Raw genomic sequence first — 18,036 nt, 5'->3', positions numbered from 1 at the left:
CCTGCCAATTGTCTGTATGTCATCAAAGCTTATTCTCTTGTCACAGACTTAAATGGCATCTTAGTCATTATTTTTTCACCCTTTATTATTTTCCCACCTATACCTATAGTTCTTAAAAATATAGTTTATTTCATGTTTTTGAATTTGTAAAATGGAATCACTGCATGCATTTATTTTGTTTCTTGCTTCTTTCTCTAAATATGTCTTGCTTTATTTTTTCTTTCTTTTTGTTTTAATCACTTCATATTTTTCTCTCTTGATTTGGGAGTGATACATTTTGTGTTCTATTAATGACTTGCCTGTAATTATAACTTATTAAAGACTAAAGCTATTCAAATATTATTTTAGGATATTTTTAAAATTCACTGATCTCCTTCCCAATGTCTAACACCACTAGACATTATTTATCCTGTTTTATAGATTCAATACTGATTTTTATTTGCCTAATATTTGCCACATCCCATGTTATTTATTTTTTCCTGTATCTTAGATCTTCCTTCTAGGATTACTTTTCCTTCTGGTTGAAGTATATTCTGAGAAATTCCTGTAGTAAGGGTCTTGTGGTAACAATCTGTCTGAGCGTCTGCTTGTTTCAAATCTATTTCTCCCTCATTTTGGAAATATATATTCTCTCTGGATATAGAATTTTGAGTTGGCAGTAATTTCCTTTCAATACATCTAAAATAGCTTTCCACTGTCTTCTGTCATCCATTATTGTGATCAAGAAGTTACCTGTTAATCTAACTACCATCCTTTGGTTGCTCATAATATTTCCACAGTTTCACAATGATGTCAATTTCTTTTTATTTCCCTGACTGGATTGTTAGGTCCCCTGAAATTGATTGTAGCTCTCATTAAGGTAGTTTATTAATAGAAAATCCCAAGCTATTATCTTTTCAAATAAAGCTTCTTTTACATTTTTTCTTGTTTTCTTCTAAGCCCCTAGTTAAACCTGTGTTTTCTCACTCTAGCCTCCACATGCTTTATATTCTTCTTTCTGTCTCTCTGAACTGCATTCCAAATAACTTCTCTTGATTTATTTTCTCATTCTTTAATTCAATCTCCCTTTGTGATAATCATTGTTTTTTAAGTTATTAAAATTTTAATTTCTAGAAGTTTATGTTTTTAATTTACTATGTCATTTGTTACAGTTATTCACCCACACACATTTTAAAAACTCGCTTTTATTTTGTGAAAATTAGAAGGCATTTTTTTTTCAATATTCTGTGTCTTGTGATTCTAACATCTGAAGTCTGTGTCAATTTCTGCTGGTTCTCACTCATGTTGCATTGTTTCCCTGTGTGTCTGCTTACCTTTGACTTTGTGCTAATCATTGTTATTAAAAGAGCATGAGAAGTTCTCCGAGGTCTGGAATAAATGTGTCCTACTCCAGAGTGTTTTGCATTTTCCTCAGATTATCTGTGGGCATGTCCAGTGATTGATTAGATCAATCTAACACTTTAAAATTTTCAAGTTATGTGTACATAAAAGGAGGGCTACAGTTGTGCTATATCTTATCAGGGACAGAAGTATTCACTCCTTCTTCTCTTACATTGCTCTTCTACAAAGGCAGTCTTCTTTATAATCCCTTGGGATTGGAGAAAAGCTACAAGTTTAATATTAGTTTGCCTTTATCTTTTTATAATGCCCTCAGACAAGGTGAAGTTATGTTGATTGGATATTATGCTTTTCTCTCTGGGTTCAGATTCTCACCTCTAAAAAATACTTTCCTTGGAAGTTCCTACTATCTTTTCAGCTTTTCAATTTTAAAGGTAAGTTTAAAAAGAAGTATTTTATCCAGCACTTTTCATTGTTTTTGGTGGGAGAGTTGATCCAAATAGCATAGTTTCTCATTACAATCTACCTCACTTTCATTTAAATATGCATTTGGTTAATCAAGTTTGTGCTATTTATATAAGCCTTGGTGGGAAAAGACTTCATAAGAATATGTATTGAAATCCTACAATGAACAGCTTGCTCGTTAGGGCTACATATAAGGCATAGAGATATAATCAAGATAGTCTTTGCTTTATAGCTGTCTCTGCCAAAAAAATAGGATGAGATGAAACAAGAAACATAGGAGAGGTTTTGTTTTTTTTTTTTTTTTTTTTTTTTAACATTTAAAGGAAGGAGAGCTCACATCTGTGAAAGATTTGAATTAGGCCTTGAAGGATGGTTATAATTTCAGTATGAGGAGATTTGTGGGCAGGGAAAATTCCAGCGGAGTCAAAAATGAAATGAAATGAAAATGAACAATGGTATGAAACTGAAAATGGGCAAGGTCTGTGTGCTAAAAAGAGAAATGAGTTTTTTTAGTTTGGTTGGAAGATAGGATAAAAGAAAATGATTGAGAAGACTGCCATGGATTGAGATTTGCTACCAGGGGCAGCTCTTTAATAAGGTGTGCCTGTATGCTCCAAACATTTTCACCCTAGAATAATCTCTCATAGCTCTTCTTTTAACAAATATATACTGAAGGGCAATATGACCCAGGTGTTATTTGTTTTAAAATGACTGGTACTGTAATAAGGAAGAGACAAGAGAAGAATTAATTCTTCTAACTTCAATTCATTTAGTCCAAGAGCAAAAACTTTTGCTTCAAAAGCAGCTACAGTATTATTTAATTCATCTGGAGCCAGAGACATCCTAAAGAAACAAAATTTGTCAGTTTGATTTATCCTTTGAGGCCTTGGATCATATCCCTTTCCATTTTTCAGGTACACTTATCTACTTTTGTACCACCAAAGTATTTCAGTTGGCTCCTGAAATTCAATTGCAACTTTCTTCCTGTGTACCTTCCATACTTTGTGATTTTAGAGCATCTGCCTGATATGGGGTAGACCTTGGACTATAGCTATGAGATCTGGCAAATATGCACTGCTGGTTAAAATATATATATAGGGATTACTTCATGAGGAAGAAGCTGCGTAATTTAGAGAACTCATTCATTTATTTATTTTATGAACTATTAACAGCTCCTAACAGGTGTCATACTATGTGTTATTAAACCCTAGAGATATCTAGATTATTAATATATGATCCCTACTCTGCAGGTGCTTCTGTTTCAGTAGGGGAAACAGAATCATACTTAGGTTTATTATAATAGAATATGACTAACATGATAAAGAAATATAAGAAAACATGCTGGGGAACCATAGGTCTAGCTACAGGTAGTCCTTTCCCAAGGAAACTGTGGTGCTGAGTAATGCTCAGCTTATGTATCTCTTCATGTATTAATTCTGCAAATATCACTGAAGGTGCTCGGTATTAAGCCGTTATTCTAGGTATTATGAAAGATACAAAAATGAAACAAACTCAGATCTGTCATTTGAGGGCCTGGAAAGAAATAGAAAGCACACCCATAAGTCAAGTAATTATAGTGAAAAAGCGGACTTTGATAATTACTCCAGAATGGCATGGACATGGGCATGAGTTAGTTTTATGGTAAACAAGTGGAGAAAGAGATTGCCTCCAGTTGAAAAGGGTTCTAAATATATCCACACAGGAAGTGAAATTTGAGGATGTTTCTGAAGGCTGAAGAGGATTTCAATGCAGAAAAAGGGGGGAGAAAGACACATCACCTGGAAAGAAGGGAGTGAGCAATGATAAAATATGGGAAATCAATTCCTTAATTTATTTATTTTCCAAATATTATAGATTTCTTGTATTGCTCCACATACTATGCTAGTCATTGATCTTAAAAATATTTCTTGGTGGTTCCGAGGCCTAGGGTGTATATTCACCATTCCAGACTGTTTTGTGCAGACTATTAAACCTTGAACCGGATTGTGAGAAGAGGTGATTTCTTTCTATAGGCCCTGTGGAGCCCTGTATCATTAATATCGTGTTGGCCAAAAAAAAGATATTATCTGAGAAACCTCAACAAATCTTTTGGCCGACTCAATACTGTGTGTGTATATGTGCTAAATTGCTTCAGTTGTGTCTGGCTCTTTGCAACCCTATGGACTGTAGCTCTCCAGGCTCCGCTATTCATGGGGATTCTGCAGGCAAATACTGGAGTGGGTTGCTGTGCCCTGCCCTAGAGGATCTTCCCAACTCAGGGATGGAACCCACGTCTCTTATATCTCCTACACTGGCAGGTGGGTTCCTTACCACAAGTGCCATCTAGGAAGCCCCAACTACTGCATATCCTCAAATTAAGAGAGAGTTTTCAGCAACAGTTTGGGGGAATTAAGTTTTGGGTTTTTTTCCTACAGTTAAAATATGAAGACTTGTTAAACTATCTGAAAAACCTATTCTAAAGATCTATGAAATGGATGAGAGCAATAAGGCCTGTGCTGGTACTGATAAAGATTATAGCAAAACAGCTAAATCTGTCATCATTACGGCCCAATGCATTTAGTAGATCACAGGACATCTTCTCCCTCAAAATATACATTAATATTCTCCCATGACCTGATCTTTTAGCAGTCTGGTCATTTGTAAAGAAGTCCTCATACAAAGAAAGCAAATAGGGTGATTCATCTAAGAAGAGCTGAAAAATATGCTGTGGCCCAAACATGGGTATATCAGCACATCAGTGGGCACCAGTTCAAACAGGGAGGTATTTTCATGTGATGCCAGAATATGTGTTCAGTGTGGCACCTTACTAAAACAAATGCATTGTGCAAACTTTATTTCTGATTAGGAAGTATCTCATTTCCACATCCACCCAAAATCAGCCCAAGTGAACCTGATTTCCTTTTATATTTATCACATGATACTCAGAAAACAGTATCAACTTTGACATAAATTCTGAAGTATTATAAGCATTTTAGGGACCATTTCTCCCCTCAAACCATACAGTTATAAAGCCAGTTGTTCAATATGGAAACTACATGTTGACTGTGTATGTAACTCGGATTTTTTGGCTACTTTTGTTTTTCACTTTACACTGTACTAATATTTCTAATCAGAGGCAAACACTGTCAAATTTTACTTCTAATGACAGAAAACTTTTCCAAGGCATTTAATAAACTATTAACGTTTTTAGACCAGTCATTCAGCCATAACCTTGAAAGCAAAAAAAGAGTAATATGAAAGCCTTCATTAAAATAATTTGTTTACTTTTTCTTAATATTGTTTACTTCCAATGCAGATAATGAGCATAAGCATTAATTAAATAATGCAATATATTTAATGTTCATTCACTGTAGCATGACTTTAATAACAAAGTGGACTTATTTATGGGAGTAAAATGATGTGATTTAGCAAAAAGATGAAAACAGTTTTAGTCAGAAAGCTATTCATAAATTATTGAGTATTCTGTACAAAATGAATATGGAATTATTTTATCTTTGTAAAGTGAGTGTTAAGCCCTTATTCGGATCCCTGCTCAAAAAAATAATAAAAACAGAGGTGTATACAATAGATCTACCAACCTTAGCATAACAAAGCCATTTAAAATCTGTGATTAATGTCTTAATTCTTGTAATAATAGTGCTCTGGCAAAGTCAGCATGGTTCATATTGGGGGCAGATTATTAGTACAGCCATTGATTGCACTATCATATGGTCTCATCATACATTTAAAAATCAAAAGAAAAAAAACAGTCCAAAATCTGGAGGATGACAGGTGGGTATCAAAGAAAGAAAAGAAAAGGAAAAATGAATTCTAGTATCTGATTAACACAAACTCTGTAAGGAAAAAATGAAATCAAGTGATCGATATTACTATAAATGAGGCCATGTTCTCTGGTTATAATTTTCCCAAGATTTGGCCATTAACCACAATAAATTCTATATCTTACATAATTTTTAATAACCACAAAAATCTATGAAATTGATAGGATGCTTTATAAATGGATAATGGCTTACTGTCCAATAAACCTCACCTTAGGCTCTTTCAGAAAACTATTTTAATTATGAAGCTTGACTCTGTGGTTTATCATTTTGGTCAATGTAATACATGTGATTTAGAGCTTACATTTCCCTAAGATGAAGTGGACTTACTCTACAGTGCATTTTAAAATTTACTGAATGTATGTATTTATTCTTCCTTTAAAATTCACTCCTAAATTGAAATGCTCTGGGAAGCAGTATACCATATTAGGTAGAAATAGGAGCCTCTAAGTCAGACCACCTGGGTTAGGAATCCCAGATTCACATTTTATTTGTTGCTAAAATCTTTGATGTTTCTACTGCAGTTTGGGGTTAATAGGAGTACCTACTTCCTAGAGCTATTGTGAGATTGTGTGAGAAAATCGATGTAGCATACCTAGCACAAAGCAAAGATAATACATATATTTATTATTATTGTCATTATTATTATTACATACAGCAATAGAGATAGTGGTTAAGAGAGCAGACTTTGGAACCAGAACTAGATTCAAACACAAAAACTGCCACTTAATAACTATACATTAAAATCCTTGTCTTAATCTTCTGAACAATAACATAAAGATATTTCAGGTAAAAAAAAAAAAAAAACACTACTCACTGTCCAAAAACAATTCAGAATTTCTTCAGAACTTCATTTCTTATTCATCAGTCAGTTCAATCGCTCAGTCGTGTCCTACTCTTTGTGACCCCATTTACTGCAGCACTCCAGGCCTCCCTGTCCATCACAAACTTCCAGAGTTTACTCAAACTCATGTCCATTGAGTCGGTGATGCCATCCATCTATCTCATCCTCTGTTGTCCCCTTCTCCTCCTGCCTTCAATCCTTCCCAGCATCAGGGTCTTTTTCAATGAGTTAGTTCTTCGCATCAGGTGCCCAAAGTATTGGAGTTTCAGCTTCAGCATCAATGCTTCCCAGTGAATATTCAGGACTGGTTTCCTTTAGGATGGAGTGGTTAGATCTCCTTGCAGTCCAAGTAACTATCAAGAGCCTTCTCCAAGACCATAGTTCAAAAGCATCAGTTCTTCAGTGCTCAGCTTTCTTTATAGTCCAACTCTCACATCCATACATTACCACTGGAAAAACCATAGCTTTGACTAGACGGACCTTTGTTGGCAAAGTAATGTCTGCTTTTGAATATGCTATCTAGGTTGGTCATAAATTTTCTTCCAAGGAGCAAGTGTCTTTTAATTTCATTGCTGCAGTCATCATCTGCAGTTATTTTGGTGTGAGTGATTTTGGTATGAGTGATTCTTACTCATACCATAGGCCAAAACAAATATTCTTGGTCAGTTTTCTGCTGCAGGGTGCTTGTGCCATCTCTCGGTTCTGTCATCCCCTAGTGGCTATTGAAGGAAGGTTAAGACAGCATAGGCAAGTCTGCAAGCTGTGTTAAAGCTGTGAGCTCAGAAGCTTCTCACATCATTCTGACTCGCATTCCAGTGATGAGAATGAGTAATGTGGCCACAGGTTGGTGTAAAGGCGGATAGATAAAATGCAGCCTCTGGATGTTTGAGCTACTTCCCAGAGGATAGTCTAGACTCTTGAAGAGGGAGCACTGCACACATTTTAGTGGAGAGCTACCTTTCCCTTTCATAGGAAAGAAATACCCATTGTCTCAGTCCTGATTCTCTAGAAAACAAAGCCAAAAATAAGTACCCGTGCTTCTATTTGGGAGGCATGAGCCCAGGACACAGAGAGTAAAGTAAAAAGGAAGTGAGGCAGGAGATGATGGGAAAGGGTAAAGAGCATGTGTTATCATTCTGGCTACCACTCTACACAGAGCCTCAGAGAGACACTGGAGAGGGCTACTGGGCAGGTGCACCACAATTTTCAGAGAAGCTGCAAATAAACTGGGGAGAGCATGAAGCAGACTGTAGGAGGAAAGGATGGGGTAGGAGAAGGAATTATCAGCCAGGTTTCTTCCCATTTCTTGCTTCAGTTCAGGTCAGTTCGGTCGCTCAGTCATATCCAGCTCTTTGCGACCCCGTGAATTGCAGCACACCAGGCCTCCTTGTCCATCACCAACTCCTGGAGTTCACTCATTCTCATGTCCATAGAGTCAGTGATGCCATCCAGCCATCTCCTCCTCTGTCATCCCCTTCTCCTCCTGCCCCCAATCCCTCCCAGCATCAGGGTCTTTTCTCTTCGCATGAGGTGGCCAAAGTACTGGAGTATCACCCAGTGTCCACTCCCTGTGTTGTGTATATCCTGGACACACCCTTATGACTACTCAGAAAGTCAGAGCCTATCCCCTGTAAAGCAGCATTTCATCCAAATCTAGAGGTGGTAGGGAGCTAAACGTCTATCTGTACCTTAGCAACCGAGAGGGCCTTGTATTCCAAGAAGGTGTCTAGACTTCCACAGGAAGTGGGACCATATGAACCCAAGCAGGACTGGCCATCTACAGGGACAGCTGAGGCCAACTGAGTGAATGAGAGTCTAAGGAGGGAATCTGAGGGGCTGCTGGAGGCATCAAAAATATGCCCAAACTACTCACATTGCAGCATTAAATAGTTTTTATGAAATATAAATGTAAGGCAATATAAGCATGCAACAAACATGGAAGCTTTTATATTTATTCTTGCAAGGTTTTGATTCAGGATAAATACAATAAGTTCTTGAAAGGAGAGAATACTTTCTCCTCAACAAACAAAGTAAACAAATGTATAACACTCTAGTGCTCCAGATCACTAACAAGGCTTTGCTTTTCTCAAAATCTGGTTTGATTTGGTCTTGTACTGAAGAAATTTCACTGGAGAAACAATTTCAGCTATTATTAACACCATTTATATTCATATACATAAAACTCACATCTTACAATCAAAGTATCCACTTCTATGTTGACAGCAGCCATACTTTAGACATTAATAAGATCAGGTATCCATTCAGCACTCTTTCCTAAATCATTTTGCCAAAATGAGAATTTATAAGTGAGTTTTATCCTCCTGCATGATTGATTTTCCAGAAACAAAACCAGTTATGTGATAGAACTTAATTCCTTTAAACAGATTTGGTGTTTCATGTTTCAAACTGATAAGGACAATCTGAGTCTATATTCTGGAACAGCAATTAATCCAAAATAAAAAATGGTAGCTAATAACCTGTTTCATAAAATCTGAGCCTTGTCTTTTTTTTCAACCACGTCTAGTAATAAGGGTATGAGAATGAGTGGCCCAATGATTTGTTGCCCACACACATGCCCAGTCTTCATCATGGAAAATGCCATCAAGCAAAAGAGCATCTGGCCTTTGATATTTCTTTAATATACATTAAAAGCCCTCAAATATCTCATAAAGAAAAATGGGAACTTAATCCCAAGTGTTTAAGTCAGGGAAAAATATATTATGGAGAGAATATGCTGTCCACTATTATTGGTAAATGGTAAAGATGGACTAAGAAATAATAAAAATCAGAAGTGGACAAAACCTAAGGTCAATTTTTAATAACTTTGCCTTTTCCAGCAAAGAGCTTTTTTATGTTTTATTGTCTAGAAGAAGTAACTTTTAAATACTTCTATTTAAATATTTAAAAAATCAGTCATTTATATTTTAAGTTTACCCAGAATAAATCTATGTACACTTTTAGACTTAAATTTATATTTAGTCAATTTTTAAAAGTACGTTTTTATAATGACGTACAATGTGATACGTTGGCATCATGTAGTTTAGCAGACTTTTTCATGTGTTTTATAGCTGTAGAATCAAAACTGTTTTCTATTAAAGGATTCTTTAATTTCAGACTTCTTGAATAAAATCTTGATTGTCTTCCAAATAAATTCTGTAACTTTTTTGAACAACTTGTTCCAATATTTAACAATGCTGATAATTTCCCCCTCTAATAAAGCCTAGTCCCTAAAATTGTTCTCCAAGCCTAGGTCTTTTTGCTTTAAATTTGTAAAAATGAATGATTGATTAGGATCATTATTATATAGCCCTTCATTTACTTAGTTTTGTTTTCTTGAGGTGGATATTTTTATTTGCTAGGCTTTTACCAAAATCTCTTTAGCTTTTTCTGGCATACTTTAAAATTTAGCCCAAATCTCTATCATTTGTTTCAATTTTGCTATAATATTAGCTCCTATTAAAGGTCAGTATAAAGGAGATGATTGTATTTTTATGTCAAGTATTTCTCATTTTATAAACTAAAATTCTGAGGTGTACTTTTAATTTTATTTATTAATATATTGGAATGAATCTGGAAATTTTCTGTTGCAGGTTTCCAGTTTGTAAATTGATTGAGCAGTTAACAGATTTCTGTTTAGGGCTTATTTGGGGCCACTTTGCTAGATTTTAGGAAAATAAAGATTTATAAGACAAATCCAACTTGTTTTGGAACTGGAGGAAAGACACAAGTCAGAAAGTGGTTGTAATATGTGGATATGTCCAAAAAAGTGTGTTTCAGAGTAGGGAAGATGGTGAGGAGTGAGTGACTGTGCCTACAGAGGTGAAGGAGAGCCTCATGTAGGTTATTTTGGAGTTACGTCATGAAATGGAGCAAGATTATGGCAGATGGCAGGCAAGGAAAGTGGTTGGAGAGAGAAATAAATGTGTTCCAGATGAAAAGGGGTGCATGTACACTCAGATCCCCATGTAGAGAGTCGTGAAAGCATGCTGCATTTCGGAAACTGCCTAGACTTCAGCAATGCTGGCATATAGAAGAAAGACGGATGAATGGAATTGAGAAGGTGGTTGGAGGATAATGAAAAGAAGCATATATACTCTGCTACGGTCCTCATGCGAAGAGTTGACTCATTGGAAAAGACTCTGATGCTGGGAGGGATTGGGGGCTGGAGGAGAAGGGGACGACAGAGGATGAGATAGCTGGATGGCATCACTGACTCGATGGATGTGAGTCTAAGTGAACTCTGGGAGTTGGTGATGGATAGGGAGGCCTGACGTGCTGCGATTCATGGGGTCACAAAGAGTCGGACATGACTGAGTGACTGAACTGAACTGAACTGAAGGTATTTGTACATTATTCTGTAGATAATAAATTTTCTAGAAGAAATACTTTTGAGATTTATATCTTAGGAAAAAATATTCAAAACACAGAGAATGAATTGAAATGGTTTTTCCTGCAATCAGAAGAAACAGCATGGAGAGGAATTCAGATGGGAGAAAATAAGAACTCAAATGAGACTGTGACCTGGTTCTGGAATTTGTGGCTGTTGATGTAAAGTAGAGAATTAAGAAAATAAGGAGAGTAAAGGAGGTAAAAAAATGATTAGGCAAGATGAGCAATAGAGAAAGGGAGGCAACTCTGAGAAGACAGTCATTTCACAGAGTTGTCTATGCTACATCCTAATGATAGAAAATAGAGTTCTGGGGTCAAGAAACCACCAGGAAGTTAGCATGTTTATAAGTGATGAGTCAGATCATAGGCAAGAGCAAAACCCGAAGGATGCTTGTAAGCTATGAGAAATAATAAAGGTCTAGAGCCATAAACCAAGAATTACTAACATTTGAGAAATGGGTTTCCCTGGTGTTTCCGTTGGTAAAGAGTCCACCTGCAATACAGGAAACCAACGGCAATGTGAAGACCCAAGTTCAGTCCCTGGGTCGGGAAGGTCCCCTGGAGAAGAACATGGCAGCCCTCTCCAGTGTTCTTGCCTGGGAAACCCTATGGGCAGAGGAGCCTGGCAGGCTACATTCAATGGGGTCCCAAGAGTCAGACATGAGTTAAAAACTAAACCAACACCACCACCAAGAAACAGGATGAGGAAGTGAAGTCAATGAAATAAACAAGCAAACAAACAAACAAACAAAAAAAAACAACACAGAGAAGGCAACATATAAAAGGTGAAGAATTTGGAGAGAAAGTGTCTTAGCTTGAGAGACAAAGAGTTTTAAGGAGAAGGGCCAGCAGCATTTCATATTACAGAGTTCAGCTGGAATCTTTAGAGGTGAGAAAGCATCAGACTGTTTCTGTTTACCTTAATGGTTAAGATATTGTGAAGAGGATGGAACAAGAACAAACAGAGAACGTAACTACAGGAAACTCTGAAGAATCCTGGTCATCACAGAAGGAAATGGGTGAGACTGAGAAACTGTGAAGTTGTGGCTTAGTGCTTGCTTTCTTCTGTGTTTTTATTTTTTTTTTAAGCAAAAGTGACCTCAGTGTGATTATAGGCTAAAGGATATAATCTACTTGAGAGAAACTAAGGGATGTGATTGGATGGAAATAAAAACTACAGAGGAAAACCCTTGGGATGAATACTGAGCGTCTCTCCCCCTGAGGAAAAGCAGAACGTGCCTTATGTTCGTGCACTGTACGGCACTGGCAGCCCAGGTGCTTTTGGTGCTCATAGTGTCACTGTCTTGCTCAGACATGGGAGTGCATTAGACATGGGGACGAAAGTCATAGACCCGGCTCGAGAAGTCTGGAATCCAGAAGTGAAAGTGGGAAATGAGGAAACAAGGAAGAAATAGAATGCGTTAATTCTTATTTTTGGACCTAAAAAGGATGTTAGGTGGGCTAGCAGGACAAAAGGATAGGTATGGAAGGGAGGCAGTGTTCAAGGACTTGGGATTTGGAGTCAGATAAAAATGAATCCGTATCTCAGCTGAGACACTTATTAAGTGTATGAGCTAATGCAATAAAGTTAACCACTCTCTGCCTGAGTTTCTTCACATGTCAATTAAAGGCCATGTCATTAACTTCACAAGATTGTTGTAAGGAAATAAAGAATTTGATATAAAACTTTCAGAGGGAAGACGTATAGAATATATTCTGTTTGTTCATTTTGATTGCACAGACCAACTACAAAAGTGGGGAGAATGGTGAATGTTCTAGCACAAGAACTCTATGACCTCTGTGAATTATGAGTAAGCCATTTGGTGGGATAACTTGAAAAAAGTAAAGCTTTAGGAGAGAGGTGCCATTCAAAAAATAGGAACTGACTAGGAACACATAAAAATTCTGCAAAGCATTCATAACATTAGTCTTGGCAATGATTTCCGGGGTATGTTAAATGTCCTTATCACAATGATAGTGATGAAAGTGTCAAAGAGTCAAAAGCCCAGCTTAAGTAGATGGCCATTATTTGCAATGTCAAGTCATTTCTATAAATTTGAGGAATATGAAGGGGATTGTAGAAGAAAACGTGGATGAGAGACTGGAGTGAATCATCAAATGATGGAGAGAGAGGGGCAGGTTGAATTGCCTGCTGAATCAGGACACAGATATGGACATGAAAGGAAGTGAAATCCAGGGCATGACACTGGGAGAACACACAAAGGTCTGCAGATTTCAGTAACCTCAAAACCAAGCATGACTGGGTGGGAGTAAGAATGACTCAGAAAGCAGGATTTGTTGAGCAGAAGGCAGAATGAAGATTATTAACCAGGGAGAAAAGGTGAAGCAGTGAGCTCATGAAGAACATAAGATATGGGTCAAAGTCATATGAGTGAGCACTAGGAGGTGACTAAAAGTAATGGACAGAGCATGCAAAGCAAAAACCCACAAAACAAAGACTGCTTAACCAGTAAACCAAAGCCCTAACTGGTATAAAATTAGAAATTTTCAAATGTCCAAACCTTCCTTTCAAAGCACAAACCCTAACTGCACTTTGGTATTGGAGAAGGCAATGGCACCCCACTGCAGTGCTCTTGCCTGGAAAATCCCACGGACGGAGGAGCCTGGTGGGCTGCAGTCCATGGGGTCCACAAGGAGTCAGACACGACTTCACTTTCACTTTCACGCACTGGAGAAGGAAATGGCAACCCACTCCAGTGTTCTTGCCTGGAGAATCCCAGGGATGGGGGAGCCTGGTGGGCTGCTATCTCTGGGGTCACACAGAGTCGAACACGACAGAAGCGACTTAGAAGCAGCAGCAGCGTTTTCATTCATGAATTTAGTAAATATTCAATGAACAACAGTTAGTTACCAGACATGGTTCCATATACTGGAAAAATAGTGGAGGAAAAGGCAAGCAAGTTCCCGGCTCAGGGAATTAAATTCTAGTGGGAGAAAAACAGACAGCATAAAACTATGTGTATTAATTCAACTAGGAACAGATCTATGGTGAAATTAAAATAAGTAGGCAGAGAGTAATCAGTAATATTGGAATGCCACTATTTTATATAAGACAGTCAGAGAAAAGACTTCTGTCAAGGTGACATTTAGCTAGGATCTGATGAAGAAGGAGTCGGCCATGTGAAGATTGGGAGGTATTCCAGGTAAACAGGTGGTGTAAAAGCCCAGTGGGAAGATCAAGTTTAACAGAGAAAGACAGAAACAAGATCAATATGTCTGTGCTAGTCTAGTGAGAAAAGCCTCTCTTTTCCCTAAATGTTTCATGTTTTATATGATCACACTGTATATTCAATTTTCAAGGACAACACGATAGTTAAAAACAGACTCTGAAGGGGCACTGCTAACATTCAAATACTGGCTCCTCCTTTCCTATGTGCGTTACCTTGGGAAAGCTTACCAAACCATTCTGACACATTTTCTTACCTGTAATATGATAATAATAATAGTACTTACTTCATACAGATGCAATAAAAATTAATAGCCATAAAACACATAGAAAAATGTTTGGCCTATAAAAAGTGCTTCTTATGTAAAATCTTTTCTTTTTTTTCCTTATTGCATTATGTGGGAAAGATAGTCTTTTTTCTTACATATGCTTATTGATGATTATTTCTATTGGTTCTGAGTGTCCCATAATTCAAGTAACTGTAGAAACAGGTTGCACTTAATTTCTCTATGTCATAAATCACAAAACATCATTATCATGCTTTAAGATTTTCCACAGCAATGATCACCTGGGTTGTGGAGTATGGGAAAATAGTAGAAGTATTTCATTATCTGAAGCATTCATTAGATCCATGCTCATCTTGATTAGTTTCCCATGGAATTACCTCCAAATAATAAAAGAAAGATACACTGTCAACTGATGCGTTGCCAACTGAATTTATCCTGAAGGAAAGTTGTGCTTGGCCTGTACAATGTTTCCAAAAAATTTTTATTGAGTTGCCAAAAATCAAGAAAATCTCAAATTTTACTATTAAAAATGACTTATTTCTGGCTTCTTCTGAAAAATATCTACTGTAAACTGATAGAACATAGTAGGTAAGAGGCAAAAATTGTGAATAGATTTCTTATAACGTTGTTTTACTATTTTTCCATAATTTTATGCTTTAACCTTAAAGTTCATACTGTTAAGAATTATATAACAATATTATAAGCTTTGTATACTAAAAACTTAAAGTATTCTATTGAAAATGGCTTGAGAAAATGGAACTTAATCTCTAGGAAAACCTGGAGTTCCAGCTCAGAACGTATAAAAATAGTTGGAATCTTTGAAATGTGGCTTTAAATAACTTTCTTTAAAAACAGTAAAGAAATTTTCCAGACAGGTAAGTTTTTATTTTAATGTTCAGAGTTATGCAGATTTAAAGTCATGTACGTATGATGCACTTGAACTAAATGAAAATATGAAGAGACAAATATAGAGGACATTCCCATTAACTGATTATTATAAATTACTAAAGTAAAAACAGCATTTAAGTAACACCCACATTGTACTGTATAAAAGGAAGCACGTGTCATAATCTATTTGATCTAAATTAAATTGACTAAATACAAATATATAAATATATATTACATTTATGTGTATAGTCTTAATAGCCAGAAAAGTGGATTTTAAAAGCCATACAATTGATCTTTTAAGTTTATTATCTTTTCCTTTTTCAGCTTTCTTGAGATATAATTGACAAATAATATTGTGTAAATTTAAGGTGTATTGTACAGTGGTTTGATATACATGTACATTATGAAATTATTGCCACACTAAGATTAGCTACTAAAAATATTCTTCACCTCACATAGTTAACTTTCTGTGTGTGTGTATGTGTGGTTATAAATATTAAGATCTACTCTCTTAGTAATTTATAGTCACCATGCTATATATTTGATCCCCAGAACTTATTCATCTTATAACTGAAAATTTGTACGCTTTAGCAGATTTATTCTCATTACCCCAGTGCATGGTAACCACCCTGTTTCTATGAGTTAGACTTTCAGACTCTGCATATATCTGAGATCAAGAAGAATTTGTCTTACCTTACCTGACTTACATATATATATATATATATGCATATATTTATATATTATATATGGGCTTCCCTGGTGGCTCAGTGGTAATGAATCCACCTGCCAAACATGAGTTTGATCTCTGGGTGGGGAAGGTCCCCTGGAGAAGGAAATGGCAACCCACTCCAGTATTCTTGCCTGGGAAATCACATGGACAGAGGAGCCTGGTAGGCTATAGTCCACAGGATCACAAAAGAGTCAGATATGACTTAGCCACTAAACAACAAAGCAACAATATTTTATATATATAGATATATATACACACATATATAAACATTTTCTTTATGCATTTATCCATTGATAGATTGATGGACACGTCGTTTCCATATTGTAAATAATGCTGCAGTGAACATGAGTGTGGGAATATCTATTTGAAACTGGAAAGGAGAAAGAAGAAAGCCTTTATGCCATTAATATATAGCTATTAAATCAATAACTTATTTTTTCTGACATGCATCACCAGTGTTGTGTGCTTTTTCTTCTTATTGCATTTTTGTTTACAGAAAACTGGGAACAAACCAGAAAGTGTGGATTTGTATGGGGCACATATTGAGTGGGCCAAGGAAAAATCAAGCAGAAAGAATGTCTTTCAGGTAAGAAGGTTACATACATTCAAATTGTTCCTATTCTTTCTAAATCTTAGCTCTCTTGGGTAATCAAAACAAGACTACCTTGTTAAGATGTTTTCATGAGCTTGAACTAGTTGTGCGGAGGTTATTGTGAAAAACTGGCTTCTCTTCCTGTCAAATTTTGGTTGTTGTTTTTCCCTGGTGACTGGTTGCTATCTAAACACAAAATGTTTATTGTGTGGTAATTAATTATATACCCAAAAGTCATTGACTTTTACAGTGTATTTGATAGCTGTTTGGGATTCAAACCTAGAATGCTTGGCTTACATAGATTTACTGTAGGATTTTCAGATATAAACAAACTAAGATTCACTAATTATGATAAACTATTTGCATTCACTGCCATTCCTGCCTTCCAGTCATAAATTATATTTACCAGTGTAACTTGGGGGATGGAGAGAGCTGAACTGTTATAGAAATTAGTGTTTTCATATTATATAATTAATTTTTTGAAAAAATAACTGATTGATAATTTCAGTCATGCTGCTTTGAAGTGGAAAGAACCAGATGAAATCCTTCAAAGAAAGGAAATGGGAAAACAATATTTCATGTATGCTTCCACTAAAATTCCTTTGGCAATTAATAACTTCAGATTATAGAAGTTGATATTTTTTCTATATTTATATGACATTTAATTTATTTTTAGATATCCAAAGTAACCCAGAACTTTATAGGTTTGTTTTAGAATTTATATCATTTAGTAGGAACTAGATCATTATAATTATTGTATTAAATGTATTCTGAGACCATTTTAGCCCTTAAAGAAATATCAACTCTATTCTTAAATGCATCACTAAAATTAATGTATAGGGTCTTATAGAAGAATAGATAAGTTACATTTCTTATCTGATCTCTCATTGGGAAGAAGAAGCTGATTTTCAGTTTGTTTTTGCATTTTTCAGATGCTTAATCAGGTCTAGCCAAATAATTTGGACTCATAGTAATTAAAAAAAAAAAAGCACTTTCAACATATTATGGAATAACTTATTTTTCCTGATTATAGTTGAATTCTGTTTAGGTGTTCATTTTTATAGGGTAGAATTTTTGCTTTTGTTTTAACCCAAAGAATAGGAAGAAGGAAAAAAGGAAGGAAGGAAGGAAAAAAAAAGGAATAAAGCATAGAAAACTAAATATATTTGCCAAGAAATCAAGGGACTAAAACCAAAAGTGATTAGAAGGTGAATTTACAAAATCAAGAAGCAAAATTAAATTGTGCTTTAAAGTGAGGAATTGTAGATCAGTGGTATATTCTGTCTCCTAATTTCTTGTTTTTTTTTAATTCTGCTATAAATAAGAAAATTTGGTGTTATAATAGCCTCTATGACAACATGGATAATTAGTATGGCTAGTTCTGAACTGGATAAGGTGAATTAAGGGGTTTAGTTTTATTATGTGTTGTTAAATTAGCATCCTAATTACCAATGTTGTAAAATAAAGATGTTAAAATTTGATGTTGATATAATTCCTG

The 18,036-nt window shown here is 35.8% G+C and overlaps 1 protein-coding gene across 1 annotated transcript in view; it reads left to right on the top strand.

The window, feature by feature from the left end:
• Positions 1-18,036, top strand: part of ARHGAP15 (Rho GTPase activating protein 15) — a 707,176-nt gene that overhangs the window by 138,127 nt on the left and 551,013 nt on the right. Inside the window, exon 6 of the mRNA XM_068968725.1 lies at positions 16,443-16,532. Coding sequence (XP_068824826.1) covers positions 16,443-16,532 — 90 coding nt within the window. The remainder of the gene's footprint in view (positions 1-16,442; positions 16,533-18,036) is intronic.

Source organism: Capricornis sumatraensis, chromosome 3 (assembly GCF_032405125.1).
Source record: "Capricornis sumatraensis isolate serow.1 chromosome 3, serow.2, whole genome shotgun sequence".
Lineage (NCBI taxonomy): Eukaryota > Metazoa > Chordata > Mammalia > Artiodactyla > Bovidae > Capricornis > Capricornis sumatraensis.
This window is presented reverse-complemented; position numbering and strand designations above follow the sequence as displayed.